Below are 16,544 nucleotides of genomic sequence, written 5' to 3'. Positions count from 1 at the left end.
CAGAGGAAACAAGTTTGGACTTTCTGGTAAATTAAATGATTATGTTGTTCATAATCGTAAAAATGCAAAGGTCAAAGCCCACATCAGTGGAAGCAAGAATGAGCTGAAAACACTAAACTGAAATTATTTGACTTAATGAACTAAAACATGCTCCTGCCCTGCCCTTTCGTACCTGTTAACATCTCAGCGCCACTGTGAGCTTCTCGTTCACCCCGACAGGCCTGGTAAACAAATAAAGAAAACTGTACGTGGCGGAAGCAGCGCCCCCTGCGGCCCGCCGCCGCCCTGCAGGCTCCGGGCAGCTGGGGGATTTCCTGGGCGGAAGCAGCGGAGGGGGTTTCCAGCGTTCAGCCCGTCCTGCTGCTGGATCTCTGAACTGATCCCAGCATCGTCTGCTCACACAAACCACTCAGCCGGAGAACCTGAACCCGAAACCGGACCATGAAGAGTCCGTCCCAGGCCCGGAGGCTCCGACACAGCGGCAGGTTGACGGTTTGAATCCCGCAGAGAGTCCGCGGAGGAACCGCCGAGAAGGAGGTCCCGGGGAGTCCTGAGGAGCTGTGGCCTGCGGAGGAGATTCATGTGAGTCCGAGAGAGCAGAAACAGAATAAAGACACACAGTAGAGACATACCAGAGATGCGGTATTGACAGGAGACTCGGTGTGAGCAGCGGGAACATGTTAGCTGTGTTAGCGGGCTGGAGGAGATGCTACAGCTAGCTGTGTTTACATTAAAATCCCCGTTACCGATCACACCGAGCTAACAGGCTAACGTCGGCTAGCGTCGGCTTTCCGTCTGTTTACACCCGCGCCCACCGGATCAGTAACAAAATCAATAATTCGATCGGTAACTTGATTGATGCCCTGATCAGAGCAGCAGAGCTAAAAACAGTCAGACCTGAAGAATCGAGCACAGACAGGACGAGCCCAGTCTGTTGCTTCTATTGTTCTTATTGATCCGCGGATCAGTTCCTGGTATCGATTATGGCTTGTGTGTCGATAACATGTGATGGGAAGGTTAACAGGACAGGTGTGTGTGAGGTCACGTGAACTTGGAGTTACTGTTTACTATTTGTAAACACCAAAGTACTGTCAGAGTAAGCAGGATAGTAAGGCAGTAAAAGTACTAAGAGTACTCCTCAGACCACCTCCGATGTGGAGTTTCCAGGTGGTTTCTCATTTGAGGACACGCAGGTTATCAGGTTAGTTTCACCTTTAGCTCACCTGTGAGAGAGCAGCTGATTGTCAGCTGACAGAACAAACCATTATTCAGATGAAAACACCTGGACATGCAGGTGACGCTGATGGTCTGAGAAGATTGGGACACTGAGAGAATAAAACCCTGTGATGTTTAACATCTGAATCAAAGGTCTCACCTGTAACCTGACACTGAGCATACCCCGGGGCGGAGCGTGTTTTGTTAGGTGACCCAGCGTGAGCCTGCAGGAGCTCTCAGGTTGACCTCTGATCGTCACCCATAAGTGTCTTAACGGCGGCCTGACGGGATCCCGCTGAGGAAACACCTGGACGAGACAGATGTTAACACCATGTCATCATCATTATTTGGGCATCAGAAAAATCCAGAAAACACCCAGAGGGTCTGACTACATTACCCAGAACGCTCCAGTACAGGTCAGACAGACATGAGAAAAAGCTGCTCAGCAGGGCAGGTGCTGTGCAGCACTATACGTGTCAAAATTTAAGATCATGGGTGTTAGTGATGGTGTGTTTAGCTGAGCAGACGATGATAAGAATCCTCCCTTCACCCCAAGATGGCCGCCCCTCCCTGAGCCGCTTTCCGCTGAAAGTTTCGTCCTGTTAAAAGCTCGTTTTTCTTTCCCTCTGTCGCTAAGTGCTTGCTCACAAAGGGCCATTAAAGCACCTGACATGGCTGCTGTTGTGTTTTTGCTGCTATCTAAATAAATGGTACTGATAGTGGCGATGATGATGATGCTGGTTGTGGTGATAATGATGATGGTGGTGAGCACTGGGTAACTGGGACATGTGTGAAGGTCCTGTTAATGCTGAAGCACATCTGCAGGTTCAGAAACATCTGCTGTCATCCAGATGTTTCTGTTTCAGGGATGATGAATAAACCCAAGTGAGTCCACACCTGCCCCTCCACAGGCACCCCCTGCTGGGCGCAGACTGCTATCATCAGGTTACTGATCCTCCATCAGCTGCTCTGAGGAAAACCCCTGTGATGAAGTGAATTCTTCCAGTTTCTCTTTCTGAGAAGTGCTCAGTCACGACTGCAGTCACCTGCTTCATGTCGCAGCACCCGTTAACCACAGGCATGACATCACACACGTAGGTGTGATGTCACACATCTGGCAGATCCAGATTGCACATCAGTGACGAGCTTTCACTCTAACTCAAGCCTTAGAATGCCACTGACTCATTTGGGGCTTTTATTTTGAAAGGGATGGGTTTGTGTCTGTGTGTGTGTGTGTGTGTGTTGACGATGCAGTGAATGGAAAAGTCCCCAGCATCCCTGACAGGAAGTGTGTGTTTCTGTTTCTCTGTGTGTGTGTGTGTGTGTGTGTGTGTGTGTGTGTGTGTGTGTGTGTGTGTGTGTGTGTGTGTGTGTGTGTGTGTGTGTGTGGAGGTTAAAGGTCACAGCTGTGTGTGAGGTCATGAAAGCTCTCACTTCAGGTTTTCATGTGTCAGCTGACCCGATGCTTCTGAAATTACCCAGAATTCCTGTGTGAAGTGTGTGGATCCTCTTTCTGGATTTATTCAAATGTTCAAATCTTTCATTTTTTACCAGATTTCACTGTTTGTGTTTTGAAAATGCGTCGGCTCTTTGAATGTTCGTGAGTTGATAACATAACATAAGCTAGGTAAATACTTCTGATCAAAACCCCGCCAGCGCCACCGCCTCACTGAGGAGGCACATCTCATGTCACCTGACGAACTACCGTCTAGGTAGCTCGTCAGGTGTGTGAGGCTGCAGTGGGCGGGTTTCCCGTCAGAGCCGAACAGCAGGAAATGATGGTAAACCACGCGTGCACACCGAGGTTACTGTAACAAATGTCGGAAAGTCTGGTTGTTCCTCATCGTGCGTCCGATCCGTGACCGGGATTCTCGGTCTGCGTGTTTGGCCGTCTGTGCTGTCGGGGCAGCGGTCAAACGTCCAGATGAACAGAGGTGACTGTTGTTGTGATTTGGCACTGTATAAATAAAATAGAATAGAATACTGCAGTACTGTGATACAGCAATAGTGTAATACTGTGGTACTGAAGTACTTTTTTGCAGTGAGTATCAGAACACTGAGGTCATTTCCATTGTGGCTGTTTTTGAAACATCACATGTTTAAGGAAAAACCCCAAACTGCACGTCAGTCAGCTCAGAGCAGCTGACTGGAGTTAAAGCCGGTTATCCAACCGTCAACTTCATGAACTTAGAAAACAGAGTAACAGGTTTATTTTCTGAAATCCTCTTTATGTTTTTAACTGAGAGAGAAATGCATTCATTCCTCAGTTTAATGGTTCAGTATCTGAACCTTTTTCCTTTATTTAACATTTGGACTCACGTCCAGGGCTGCTCAAACATCATGGCGGACGTCTGCTGTGAGGGTTAAAGGTCAGTGTAATATTTAAATGTCTGATCACACTGTACACGAGGAGTTCCAACATGACCAAAATGTGATTCTTCAATCGCAAACGTCCACCTGGTCATCAGGTGACCCATCGAGGGTTCAGGTAGCATCGGCCCTTTTAAAGGATCCACGAAAACACGAAAGGAAAAACTGTGAATGCCGACCAGTCGGAGACGGGGTTCCCGTGACATTCAGCCAGAAGCTACAGGATTCACCCGAGGGTACACCTGAAGGACCTACCTAAGTCTGAGATGTTCGGAGGAAGACCAACTGATCTTTGGACACTCACTCTGACATATCTGTGAAGGTTCTCAGGTACCAGGTCATGCTAATCTGAGGAGCTTGGAAAGAAAAGCGACTGGGCTTCATGACATCACGAGTGTCCGAGCTGAGGTCGCCGTTTCTCTCGTCATCAATGACCTGCCGCACCGCACCGCAGTACATGGTTAAACCTGACCTGTGACATCACAAAGACTGATGTGGAAGTTCTGAGACCTTCTGGAAAGATCTCAGGCTGGATCATGAAATCATGTATGAAGGTTTTCAGATTGTTTACTGGTTTTACTGGTCTGAACCAGTGGAGCTGAAACTCCCATGTTTGAGCTCACTGCCTGTTCTCCTTCACCTGTTCTCACCTGTTTTCGCTGCACTTTCTAATTAAATTAACATGTGACCTGTCAACTTTCCTATTTATAGGCCACGCCCCTTCGCCCCTTGCTGGACTCCACTGAGCACGTGCAGACTGGACTCAGTTGTTGGGTTCTAATGTTTCTTTTAATGTTTCCTCAGGTCATGTCCGCGGGGAGGAGTGCTGACGGCAGGGAGGTGCAGATTCCCCTCCAGCAGGTGGCACCCTCCCTTATTTCGCCCCTCTCGGCAGCCCCGCCCTCTCACCGCCCAGCCAATCTGTGGCCTTCCAGTGAGCCCACTGCTCAGCAAGGTAACGAGTTTCAAAAAAAAATCTTTGTTAGGTAGGATTCACACACGGTGGCTGATCTGATTGGCTAAGGTTATTTAAGACCCAGTCAGGCCTTTGAAGCCAGGAGGGTGTGAATCCTCTTTGAGGACAGGTTCGGTAAGGTGTGTCTCTGACCTCAGGTGTGTGTTCAGGTGTGCCCGCAGGCTTCCTGCCTCTTCATGGCGGCTTCAGAGATCACTTTGTAGAAACTCCAGAAGCTAAATACTGCTGCGAGGCGTGCAGGCTGGTCCTGTGTCAGCCCCGCCAGACCGAGTGTGGACACCGTTTCTGTAACAGCTGCATCTGCGACATCCTCAGGTGAGACAGGCCACTCCCACTCAGGGGAAACACTGCGTCGATTTGAGTTCCTGCTCGACCCTGCAGGTGTCAGCGTTTAACTTTTGTGTCCTCTCTCCTGCAGTCGTCCAAACCCGGTGTGTCCGGCTGACATGGAGCCACTGTTCAGAGACAAGGTGGGCAGGAAGTGACATCACAGCAGAGATCACGTTGTTGACTGATCAGTAGGACTGTCAACGTTAACATTTGTTAATCTGTGTTTATGAATAAAGTTTTAACATGATGAAGCCATCTGGAGCGCAGAATGGACCAACTTTGTACAAACTGCCCCAAATACGCTGAGAGAGGCATTTCCGATGGGTTCATTTGGTTAAAATTTTAATCGCGTTAATCCTGGCGACCGATAACGCATGTTAATGTTGACAGCCCCACTGGTCTGTGATTGATTCCCGATCAGTTACTGAGCAATCTGTGATCACTCGTCGGGCTGTGTGATTGATCAGGCTGTGCTTTGTGTTTCAGATCTTCAAAGACGTTTGCTGCCACCGGGAGATCATGTCGCTAAAGGTTTACTGCCGCAGCGAGGCGAACGGCTGTCAGGAGCAGATGAGTCTGCAGCAGATACCTGTGAGCACACGTACCTGAAAATCCCGCTTTCTGATTGGCTGCTCTGCATACAGCAGAAATTCACTTACCTGCCTCACCTGTGTGTCTGCAGGACCACCTGAACGTGTGTCCGTTCTTCGAGGTTCCCTGCCCGCTGGGAAAGTGTAAGGAGAGGATGATGAGGAAGGAGATTCCCGACCACCTGAGCTGGAAATGCAAACACAGAGAAACCACCTGCGAGTTCTGCAGCACGAAGATGCCCCTGACAGACCTGCAGGTGAGCCGCGGGCAGCGTTTGGCTTCTTTTTCTTGCTTTTTGGTGATTTTTGTGAAAAATTAAGTTTTTAAAAACGTTTTTCAGAAACACAAAGATACGGTTTGTCCGGCGTTCCCCGTGATGTGTCCAAACCACTGCTCTTTCGCCTCCCTGCCCCGGAGCGAGGTGCTGACCCAGTTTTTCCCGGATCACTCACACCCTTCAGCTTTCAGCTTTTCCGATCGCAGTGATCGATCGATCTATTGATTTATTGATGTTGTGCTGTTTCAGCTCTCGGGTCACCAGCATGACTGTCCCAAAGCTCAGGTCAGCTGTCAGTTCCACCGCTACGGCTGCACGTTCAAGGTAGTTTCATCATCATTCTCACTAAACATGTGGCAGACCTGTGGCTCATGTACCACAGTACTGCAGTTATACACCTGTATTAATACTTCATAATGCATGTACTGCAATATTGCGTGTGCTGTGTTTCAGGGTTTGAACCAGGACATGAGGCAGCACGAGTCCACCTTCGCAGCCGAACACCTGAAGATGATGGCAAACAGGAACCTGTCGTTAGAGAACAAGGTAACCACGGTGGCACGTAAAACACTTCACATCTTCCTCAGAAAGTGCGGCGCGCGCTCACCTGAGCGCTCTCTGCTTCCAGGTGGAAGATGTGAAAGGTGAGCTGATGGAGCGGTACAAGGTGCTTCCTGCGCTCAGCAGCCGACTGTCGGAGCTGGAGAACCAGAACGAGGAGCTGAGGGAGAAGAACCGGCAGATGGAGCAGAAACTCGCCACCATGCAGGTACCGCCATTTCGCTGGTGGTTTTTTCTTGACAGCGTGGGCTCCTCCCACCGTCCACAGACACGCTCATCACGTTAATCTGTGCTCTCTCCACAGAAACTAATGAGCTCTCACTCAGAGAAGTTGCTGGAGGTGGAACTGGAGCTGCATTCTCTCCGTCTGCTCAGAGATGAGGTGGAGAGCCTGCGAGGAACGCTGGAGAGCGTACGGACGAGGCTCGCCGCTCTGGAGCAAGGTGGACGCGGCGGATCCGGATCCACGACACACACACTGGGTTAGAACGGCCTCTCTGTACCGCCGTTGGGGTCTGGGGACGGGCTGTAGTCTCAGACACCAGAGGTTTAGGGCACGCTACGGCTGTTTGTCGATTGATAATCAATAACTCCCGGTGCACGTCTTCTTCTCTGCAGCATCCCTGGAGACTCAGCTGAATCGCCATGACGACATGCTGAGCGTCCACGAGATCCGATTGGCTGACATGGACCTGCGTTTCCAGGTGCTGGAGACGGCGAGCTACAACGGGACTCTAATCTGGAAGATCCGCGACTACAAAAGGCGGAAACAGGACGCGGTGGCAGCGAAGACGCTGTCGCTGTACTCGCAGCCGTTTTACACCGGATACTTCGGTTACAAGATGTGTGCTCGAGTTTACCTGAACGGAGACGGCATGGGCAAGGGGACGCACCTGTCGCTGTTCTTTGTGGTGATGAGGGGCGAGTACGATGCCCTGCTGCCCTGGCCCTTCAAACAAAAGGTACACCTCACTTCCTGTGTGATTAACCGCAGAAGCGTGAACAGCGTGTTCTGATGCGGTCTGTGTCTGTCAGGTGACCCTGATGTTGATGGACCAGGGTCCCTCCAGGAAGCACCTGGGCGACGCCTTCAAACCGGACCCGAACAGCAGCAGTTTCCGCCGTCCGGTGGCCGAGATGAACATCGCGTCCGGCTGCCCGCTGTTCGTGTCGCAGACTGTCCTGGAGACGGGGACCTACATTAAAGATGACACCATCTTCATCAAGGTGAGGGGCGTGTCCTGCGGGTTACAGACCCCACCTATGTATTGATAAATTCAGCGATGAGTGAATTAACCTGTGGTGATTGGTTTGACCGGCAGGTTACCGTGGATACCTCTGACCTTCCTGACCTGTGACCGTGTGACCGGTGCGCACCTGGCAGAGCAAAGGATTATGGGAAGGATCAGAGATGGGAAGATGGAGAAGAAGAGACAGGAAGCAGCCAGTCAAAGTGAACTTTATTGACTGGTGGACTACAAAACTGTGTGTGTGTGTGTGTGTGTGTGTGTGTGTGTGTGTGTGTGTGTGTGTGTGTGTGCGCGCGCGCGTGTGTGTGTGCGCGCGGGGGTGGGGGGGTGAATGACTCAGTGTCACCGTGGTGACAGAACTCAGAGCCAACATGGCCGCCACTATGAGGACGTTGTTGCTGCTCGTTACTGATGCTGTGCATCGAGCTTTACTTCCTTTTATTACCCGTTTACAGAGGCATGCTAGGAAATCCACTACAGCCACAGAGGAGTCCGAAAACCTGATCAGACCGGATGAAACTACATAAAGAGCAGACTCCTGTAGAGCCCGGCGGTGCGGACTGGCTGCTCTGTGGCCTTGGTGGGTTTCCGAGCGTCGACAGAATTCGTGCGAGTCGTTCGGTTCATTTGCACACTTTAAAGTTTTGAATGTTTGTGTGAAAATAAAACTGACAGAAAACAAACTTGTTTTATTGTGAAGTTTTTCTGCGGAGACTTCCTGTTTTATCGTCACTGATGAGGTCATCAATAAAGGAACTCTCTGCCTGTGAAATAATAGCGTAGCCACATGATGTCACTTGGCGGTTTTGCTGCGTGTTGCTGCTGTCACTGATGTCTCGGGGTCCACAGTGGCGACTCGATCTTCGACACAGGTGTGGGTCACCAATGTGTGTGAAGACAAACCGAGGCAAAAAGAGGCTCCAGCATCTGTTTCAAGAAACTTTAATATCCTGAGGTAGAAGAAACTTGGTGTGAACAGTCTGTGTGCAAGTGACCTGAGTGATGAGGGTCACTCACACCATGGCTCAGATTGGTTGGTGGGCAGGGTGCAATGTGTGTCGGGGGGGATAACAGTCTGATAACAGTCTTCCCCCAGGGGAAGAAGCTGTTTGTCTGGAGGTGTGCGACCTGACTGAATTGAATTCAGAGGGTCCAACGGGCGGTGGGCAGTTCACTGGTTTACCTGAGACAGGAGGATCTGGCGATGCCATCCAGGGGTGTCAGATGGCAGTCAGTGCTTTTTTGGGTGGTGTTAATGACCCTCTCTGCTGCCTTCCTGTTCTTAGTCGTGGCCCCTGAGCACCAAACACCAGGCAGGAGAGCACGCTCTCCACTGAGGAGCAGCAGCAGGTCCTGGTCCAGGTCTTCATCTGGCTCTTGATGAAGGCGTTCCCACTTTCTCCCTCTTGCATGTGACAAATGAAGGCTTTCTTGAGGTTCTTCTTCCTCAGGACACCGAGGACGTGCTGCCACTGCTGGGCCTCCTTTACCACGGCGATGGTGTTGTAGGTTGGAGGTGAGATCAGGGGAGATGTGGGTGTCCAGAAACCTGAAGGTGGAAACAGATTCTACCCGTCCTCCGTTTATAATGAGGGGGGAAGTGGACCTGTCTGTGCCTCCTGAGGTCCATTATAAGTTCTTTGGTTTTAAGGATGTTCAGCTTCAGGTTATTCTCTGGATCCCAGGATCAGGGAATCTGAAGGTGGTCCAGTTTGGTGTTGAGCATCTTCCTCTTCTCCAGATAGCTCAGCGCTGTGTGAAGGGTGATGGCATCCTCCGTGGGGTCGAGGGAGGGGGTGGACAGTCTGTGATGTGTGAGACACTACCCACTCGAAGCACAAGATGAGTACTACAACTCCAACACACGGATAAATACAGATTGTAGGAGGATGACGAGATTATCCATTTAAATGTCTTCACTGGAAGTGATGCACAAAAACATTAAAAGGCCAGATAAACTGATTTTTTTAGAGGAGGAAAGGAGGACGGCAGGTGGCGCTGCTCACAGGAAACGGCGGCGGCTCGTTGATTTTTTTTTTTTTTTGAACCATAGAAGAAGAAGAGAGCGTTATCCGCAGAAAAAGAAGCGGCTAAGAGTTTGTGCTTCAGCTCCAGACTTCAGGCTCAAACCGAACCTGAAAGACTCGAAGGACCCCAGAACACCGGCCTGGACCCAGCGGGGCTGCGAGGCCCGACCCGGTAAGTGAAGCTCGGTTCTAGCTGTAGAACCGTAGAGCCCCGGGGAGCCAACAGGCTAACAGATAGCATTAAGGTTACCAGAAAACAGGCTCTTATTTTGAAAGGGCGACAAGCGATTGAGTTACTTTAGAAATGATTTCACGAAAAAAATAAAATAAAAATAAACACAAAAAGCGGCACGGTGTGTGATCTGTGTGTAAAAAAAACAACAAAAAAAAACCCCGTGTGTGTGTGTTTAAATATATAAGTAAAACAACAAAGTAAAAACAAAATACGAATAAATATGTTTAAAAGCTGACAGGAAGGAACAGGCTCTACCTGTCAGACAGGTGTAACTGTCAGTGAGGCGTTTGTGTGACGCGCTGGCAGCTGATTGGTCTGTAATGCTGTGTGTGTGTGTGTGTGTGTGTGCGCGCGCGCGCGCAAACTAAAATAATGTGGAAAAACTTTATCATGAGCTGAGATGATGAAGCTGACGACTGCTGAGATTCTCAGGAAAGTGTTCTCATGCGGAGTTTCCATCTGAGTATCCTTTGTAATATTACTATTCAGAGTAATCTGAATATCCTGAGTATGCTGAGCAGTGCGAGTCAATTTACTTGAAAAAAAGTAACTAAATACTAGTTGCTGATTAATTCACCAGAAATAATCCAGTTAATTTACTGATTACTTATTTTCAAAAGTAATTAGTTACTTCATTACTTAGTTACTTTTTAAAACTTGATACACAACCTGAATACGTAATAACGTCATAGATCTTTCAGCCCAGTTCTATTTTTTCTGTATAATCCATCATATAAAATGTAATCAAATGAAAAAGTCTCTTTTTAAAATTGTTTTAATCGATTTAAACTTTTAACTTTATGCTTCAAGCACAAATTAAATTATTTCAACTGTCTTTGACGGGAAGAAATGTTTAACATTTAAAGCTATGTTCTGCATATTCCAGCGTATAAAATAAAATCACGTTTTGTGTTTGCACTCTTTCAAATAGATGCAAGTAAAACACAGCAGAAAATGAATAAAATCAAAGACTCAGCAGTTCTTAAATCTACTGTCAGCTGTTGAGCAGGAGTGGGGCGGGTGGAGGTTTGCCCACAGCGGTCATGTCAGTGGGAGGATCCAGGGGTTTCTCTGCGAATGTCACATTCCCGTGGCAGCGTGCTCAGATTTGAAGTTTCATTTGTCGCTGTAGTTTTCTTCCCACGCAGAGTGAACAGCAGACGCTCATAGGGCTGCTCGATTATGGTAAAAATGATAATCAAGATTATTTTCACTGAAATTGAGATCACGATTATATGACGATATTTATTTAACCCTTTAAGACCTACCATAGAACCAAGTGCGCCAGAGCTTATATTATTGTTTTACATGTTGTAGTGCCATTTGTGGGAGCATTTCAAGTTGCTATACATCAATACAACTGTTATAACCCATATTTTAATAATATGTATGTATTAAGTCCATAGTAACTACATTAATTGCAAACAAGTGCAATAAACTACAAAAAAATTGAAAATCGTTTTTGTTTTGTTTTTTACATATATTTCTTCTTTGAGAAATTTAAGAGGTTTATCCCTCAAAACTTTAAATACTTTTTAAAAAGTTGCAAAAAATAGTTTACAACAACAGGAAATTTATTTTGAGTGTCTTCATAGTTTTATTTTGGAGATACACCAATTTTTATATACTGCAGGAAAAACAAAAAAACAATCTTATGATGCAAATTTGCAAAGAAAACAGCAGGTGCATCAAAATAAACTATTTCCAGCAGTGCAATTCGAGTTCTAAGCATCCCAGAAACTATTCAGAAAAGTCAAACATGGCTTATAAAAACACAAGTATAGGCTTTTGAAGCCTACAAGTAAAAAACTACATTTTCCGCGAAAATGACGTCACTTCCGGTTTTGGGCAGGAAACGCGATAGTTCGCGCTGACGTCTTTTTCACTGTGGGAAGTGTCACGAACAGCTGATCGGATCGGCAAAACGTGTGTCTGGAATATTGTTTTTGTTCCCGCAAGTGCTTTTTATGCAATTTTTGCAAAGCTATATGTGGAAGCAAACCGTGACCGAGGGCAAGCTGATGGCATAAGATGTAAGTACAACTCCTCTGGTTTCATATGCAAAAAAAATTATTGCGCTAGCTTACAGGTTCAGGTTCTACAGGGATTTAAAAATAGTTACACAAAACGGAGTGTGCTGCTCTGACCGGCTTTAAAGGGTTAACAATAACAATGTATTGAATAATGACTTTAAAAAATAATATAAAACAGTGTGCAAATACTGATAACAGTGCAAATGTTTGCAATATAAGAAATAAATGAAAAATGTAAACATCTATGTTTAGTGAACTTTGCAGTGTTGCTCTGTGGTGCAGCTACTACACCATAGCAAAGTTTATAAACGCGAACCCATAATGTTTCCACACCACTGAAGTTTTTTTCTTTTTACCTCGCTTTTCAACCAACGGCAGTCACTCTCCTCTCCAAATAACTTCTGCTTAGCTTTCCAAGCTTCCCTCGGGTCCTCTTAATTGTTGTGATGCGTGTTCGAAATGCAGAGAGGTGCGCTCGATTTACCACACGGAGCAGCGCGAGAGTAAAGCACGAGGCAGGGAGGGGCTAATAATCGGCTCAGTCATTTTTAATGAACGTTGAAAGCCCAGATCGTAATCGTGATTAAAATTCGATTAATTGAGCAGCCCTAGACGCTCGTCTTTCTGTCACTTTTTACAGAATCCAACTCAAAGTAATGTGATTACTTCCACGCTTTAAACGCTGCATGGTTGTACTCTCTCCATCACGACATGTGATCCATTGTTGATCTGCACACGTCTGTTACCACGGACGCCGCACGCTCATACGTCACTCATGAGACACTCACAAACAAAATCACGGTTTAGTAACGCAGTAACACTGCGTGCTTATGGGAAAGTAACAGTAATCTAATTACTTTTTTGCAATAGCAATCCTTTAGTTTACTGGTTACTTTAAAAAAATATAATCGAATTACAGTAATGCCTTAATTGTAACGCGTTACTGCCCATTTCTGATCCTGGGTGACCTGAGTAATCTGAGTATCTTCAGTAACTTCAGTAAACTGAGTAATAACCTGAGTAACCTCAGTAATCTGAGTAATAACCTGAGTAACCTCAGTAATCTGAGTAACCTCAGTAATCTGAGTAATAACCTGAGTAACCCCAGTACTCTGAGACTTGGCACTGATGTATCACTGAAATGATACAAAAGACTGGCGTGACTGTGCAGCTGTAAGCGGCGTCGTTCATGAAAATTGAGATGCAGCACGATTGGCTGAAATGATACCAAAGCGTGGAGGACAGTGGCGTGCACAAACGCGCTGCCTGCTGAACCTGTGATTGGTTTCTGTGAGGACGTGTTTGCTCTCTGAAGGCCCAGCTGCATGCAGGTCAGTAACTGTGTCTCTCTTGGTGTTCTCAGATGAAATGTTTGTGATGAAGAGTTTCTGTGGACCTGCAACCCTGCAGCTCCGACTGTTTTCCACTAGAACTTTACCCACTCTCACACTTTTCACCAAGGTAACGCCCACACCTGTTCGATACATTAACATCATAGTCTCAGGAGCTTGGAAAGAAAAGCGTCTGGACTTCTGGGTTTGTTCAAAATCACGACCCTTTCAGCTTGTTCGTGGCCAAAAGTGGCCACCAACAGATTAAGTCTGTAATTTTTATTATTTTTATGTTTTTTTTTTTCCAATTTTTTTCTGCATAAAGCTTTTAACTAACTTCAGTTCTTTTCATAAATATAAAATAATTATTACTTTTTAACCCTTTAAACACCAGTTTGTTTGCCCACTGCACTAGCTGGAAGACAACCTCAAATCTCACAATTTTATATAATTGCATTGCTACTGAAATTTCTTGTATTATTAATAGTAGAGTCTGGGGCATGTAATTGATTCACATCAACACTGATTATAATGCATTGTTATTTTTGTGCAGGGAGAGCAAAAACATAAAAACTCCCTCTCAAACTGTTCGTGGCCAAAAATGGCCACGCCTTGTTTACATTTACAAAATGCTACAAAATTCATATATATTAAGAAAAAATTCCACTTTTTTGACTTGAATTTTTTAGATTAGCATCAGTGCTGTTCATGATAATCTAAATTTTATTCAAATTCAGAATTTTAACCCTTTAAATACCAGTTAAATCACATAATTGTAATGAATTAAATAGGAATAAAATCCCCATTTTTTTTTCTAAATAATACATGCAAACTGATTTATTTTCTAACCATGGTGGAGGTTAGATGCGTAGCAATAATTAAACGTATCAATGAGTTTTATGCATCTTTGTTTTTTTTTGTGCAGTGACAGAAAAACAACAAAACTCCCTCTCAGCTTGTTCGTGGCCAAAAATGTCCACCCCCTGTTTATGTTTACAAAATGCTATAAAATTCATATATATTAAAACATTTTTCTACTTTCATTGACTTGATTTTTTTAAAACCAAAATATAATTCAAATTCAGATATTATACCCTTTAAATACCAGTCAGATTATGTATTATTACTACGCTTTGGGGGGAAAATAGCAATAAAGTTCACATTTTTCTGCAGGATCCGTGTCCTCTGTGTGATGAAGCCAAAGAGCAGCTGCAGCCGTTCAGACACCGGGTGAGAAGCTTGTTATAAAACTGTTGTTAATAAAGTTTAAAGTTAATTGAACTGACGTTACTGATTGATCAGTGATGACTGAGAGGCTGATATATGATGTGTTATTGATAGACTGGGATGTGATTGATTGCCATGTTCACAATAGTATTGATAAGAAAGTCTGTATGTTTTCCACGTATTTTACCTGTGTGTGCGTGTGTGTGTGTGTGTGTGTGTGTGTGCGTGCGTGGGTGCGTGTGTGTGTGTCAGCTGGTCCTGCAGCAGGTGGACATCAGCCTCCCAGAGAACCGGCTGTGGTGGGACAGGTACAGGTGGGACATACCTGTGTTCCACCTGAATGGTCAGTTTGTGATGAAGCACCGTGTGGACACTGCCCTGCTGGACAAACTGCTGCAAGATGCCGAAGGCCAATAACTCACAAATAAGCAATAAACACAAGTGATTAAGAAATATGTGGCTTCACTGTGTCATCTTTACACAGCCAATCAGAGCAGGCCTCACTGTGACATCACTGTGAAACAGATCCTGTTTTTCTCGAGTCACCCGATCCCGTGACCTTATCAATATTTAACCTTCACATAACTGTCAGCCAATCACAGCTCAGCTCCTCCTCGATGTGTTACCTGGTTACAACGGAGACCTCAGGCATGCTCTCAGGCAGGTGAAGTTGTGGCGATGGCGTCGCATAGAGCGGCAGATGTTCAGTTTGCTCTGCAGAGGGCAAAGAGGAAGATCAATGAGCTGCAGCTCCAACTCAAGTAAGAACTGTCTGATCGGTGATCAATAATCTGTCAGACAGGCTGAACTGATCGATCAGTAATTGATAAGTGATAATCTAGTGATTAGGTCCAGAGTTGAACGCCTAACTGTAAAAGTTGAATTCAAGTTAAACCTGTATTGGATCAATAATTCCAGGGACTGGCGGTGCCGCCTTGAGGTTTGGATCATGAAGGAGCCATCTCATTGGCTGTTGGAGCTGCTGACAGGGAGAGAGGGGCTAGCTGTGCTCTGTGTATTGATAAGGGAAACGATTCACGTGGAGAGAATATTGATTACCACGGGAATCCACCGCAGGAATGACCAGTCAGGTTCTTTTACCTGATGGAGGTCACCTCGTTACCTCTGACATTGTTACCGTTAATCAGACTTTACTTCCTGTTTAAAGGTCAGAAAGCACGAGTCACTCTGAGCTGCTCTAAGAAATGAACCAATAACCAGTGTTGGGAAGGTTACTTTTAAAATGTATTCCATTACAGAATACAGAATACATGCCTCAAAATGTATTCAATAACGTATTCCGTTACGTTACTCAATGACAGTAACGTATTCTGAATACTTTGGATTACTTAATATATTATCATGCTTTTTACAACAACGTGAATGTACTATTGCTGTGTGATTTATTACTATTACTGAAGGTCCGCGACTCCGAACTGTAGTAAAGGGACCTCTGACTAATACGGCGGGGTCCCTGTCGGCTCGTAGCCGAAAAATAGCTCTACTTTGTTGTGTGGGTCAACTTTTCTTGCGAGAGACAGAGAGAGGCGTTGAAAGACTGCTCCAACGGAACTTGTTGTTTTCGGAGGAAAACACGAACACGGTGTACAGTCGAGTCTTAATAGCTTACTTACAACTGGGCTCGTCAGGCACTCTTCTTGGCTGAAGTGGTTATTATTATATTTACATGCTTCCAGCTCCCGTTTTTCCTCGATGACAGCTCGTACCTTTCCACTCTCGTTTTTCTCCCTCCTCGCGCTCACAGACCCATAACGTGTATGGCAGTCCATTCTCCCTGCAGCACGGACTACACTGCCCATGATGCTACATTCTTTAGAGCTATGCTTGTAGCATTCTGCCTGTTAGCTTAGCACAACAACAACAACAACGAAAAGGCGCTCTCTCACCCAGGAAACACACAGTCGCAGAGAGAGAGAGAGCGTCGCCCTGTAACCATGGCAACCGTAACGCTGCCGCCTGGAACAACAGCACGTAGCTGTCAAACAAAACCCAAACAGTCCTGACCCGCGACAAAATGAAACAGGAAAGTACCGCAGTGTAATCCATTTATTTCAACAAAGTAACTGTATTCTGAATACCACCTTTTAAAACGGTAACTGT

At 46.0% G+C, this 16,544-nt stretch overlaps 1 protein-coding gene across 2 annotated transcripts; it reads left to right on the top strand.

The window, feature by feature from the left end:
• On the top strand, positions 1-8,253 carry traf3 (TNF receptor-associated factor 3). 2 transcript variants are annotated; one of them, XM_082515967.1, is made up of 14 exons: positions 1-582; positions 4,390-4,540; positions 4,711-4,876; positions 4,980-5,031; positions 5,378-5,482; positions 5,574-5,738; positions 5,823-5,903; positions 6,009-6,083; positions 6,213-6,305; positions 6,388-6,528; positions 6,625-6,802; positions 6,939-7,282; positions 7,356-7,547; positions 7,643-8,253. In XM_082515967.1, the coding sequence occupies exons 2-14, from the start codon at positions 4,393-4,395 to the stop codon at positions 7,676-7,678; spliced, it is 1,776 nt and encodes a 591-aa protein (XP_082372093.1). In that variant the 5' UTR covers positions 1-582; positions 4,390-4,392; the 3' UTR covers positions 7,679-8,253. The 2 variants fall into 2 exon arrangements, with proteins under 2 accessions (XP_082372093.1, XP_082372092.1); XM_082515966.1 differs by lacking the exon at positions 1-582 and having other exon boundaries at positions 4,363-4,540.
• Positions 8,254-16,544: the final 8,291 nt, after the last annotated feature.

The sequence above is a fragment of the Aulonocara stuartgranti genome (assembly GCF_965226115.1).
Source record: "Aulonocara stuartgranti genome assembly, chromosome: 19".
Lineage (NCBI taxonomy): Eukaryota > Metazoa > Chordata > Actinopteri > Cichliformes > Cichlidae > Aulonocara > Aulonocara stuartgranti.
This window is presented reverse-complemented; position numbering and strand designations above follow the sequence as displayed.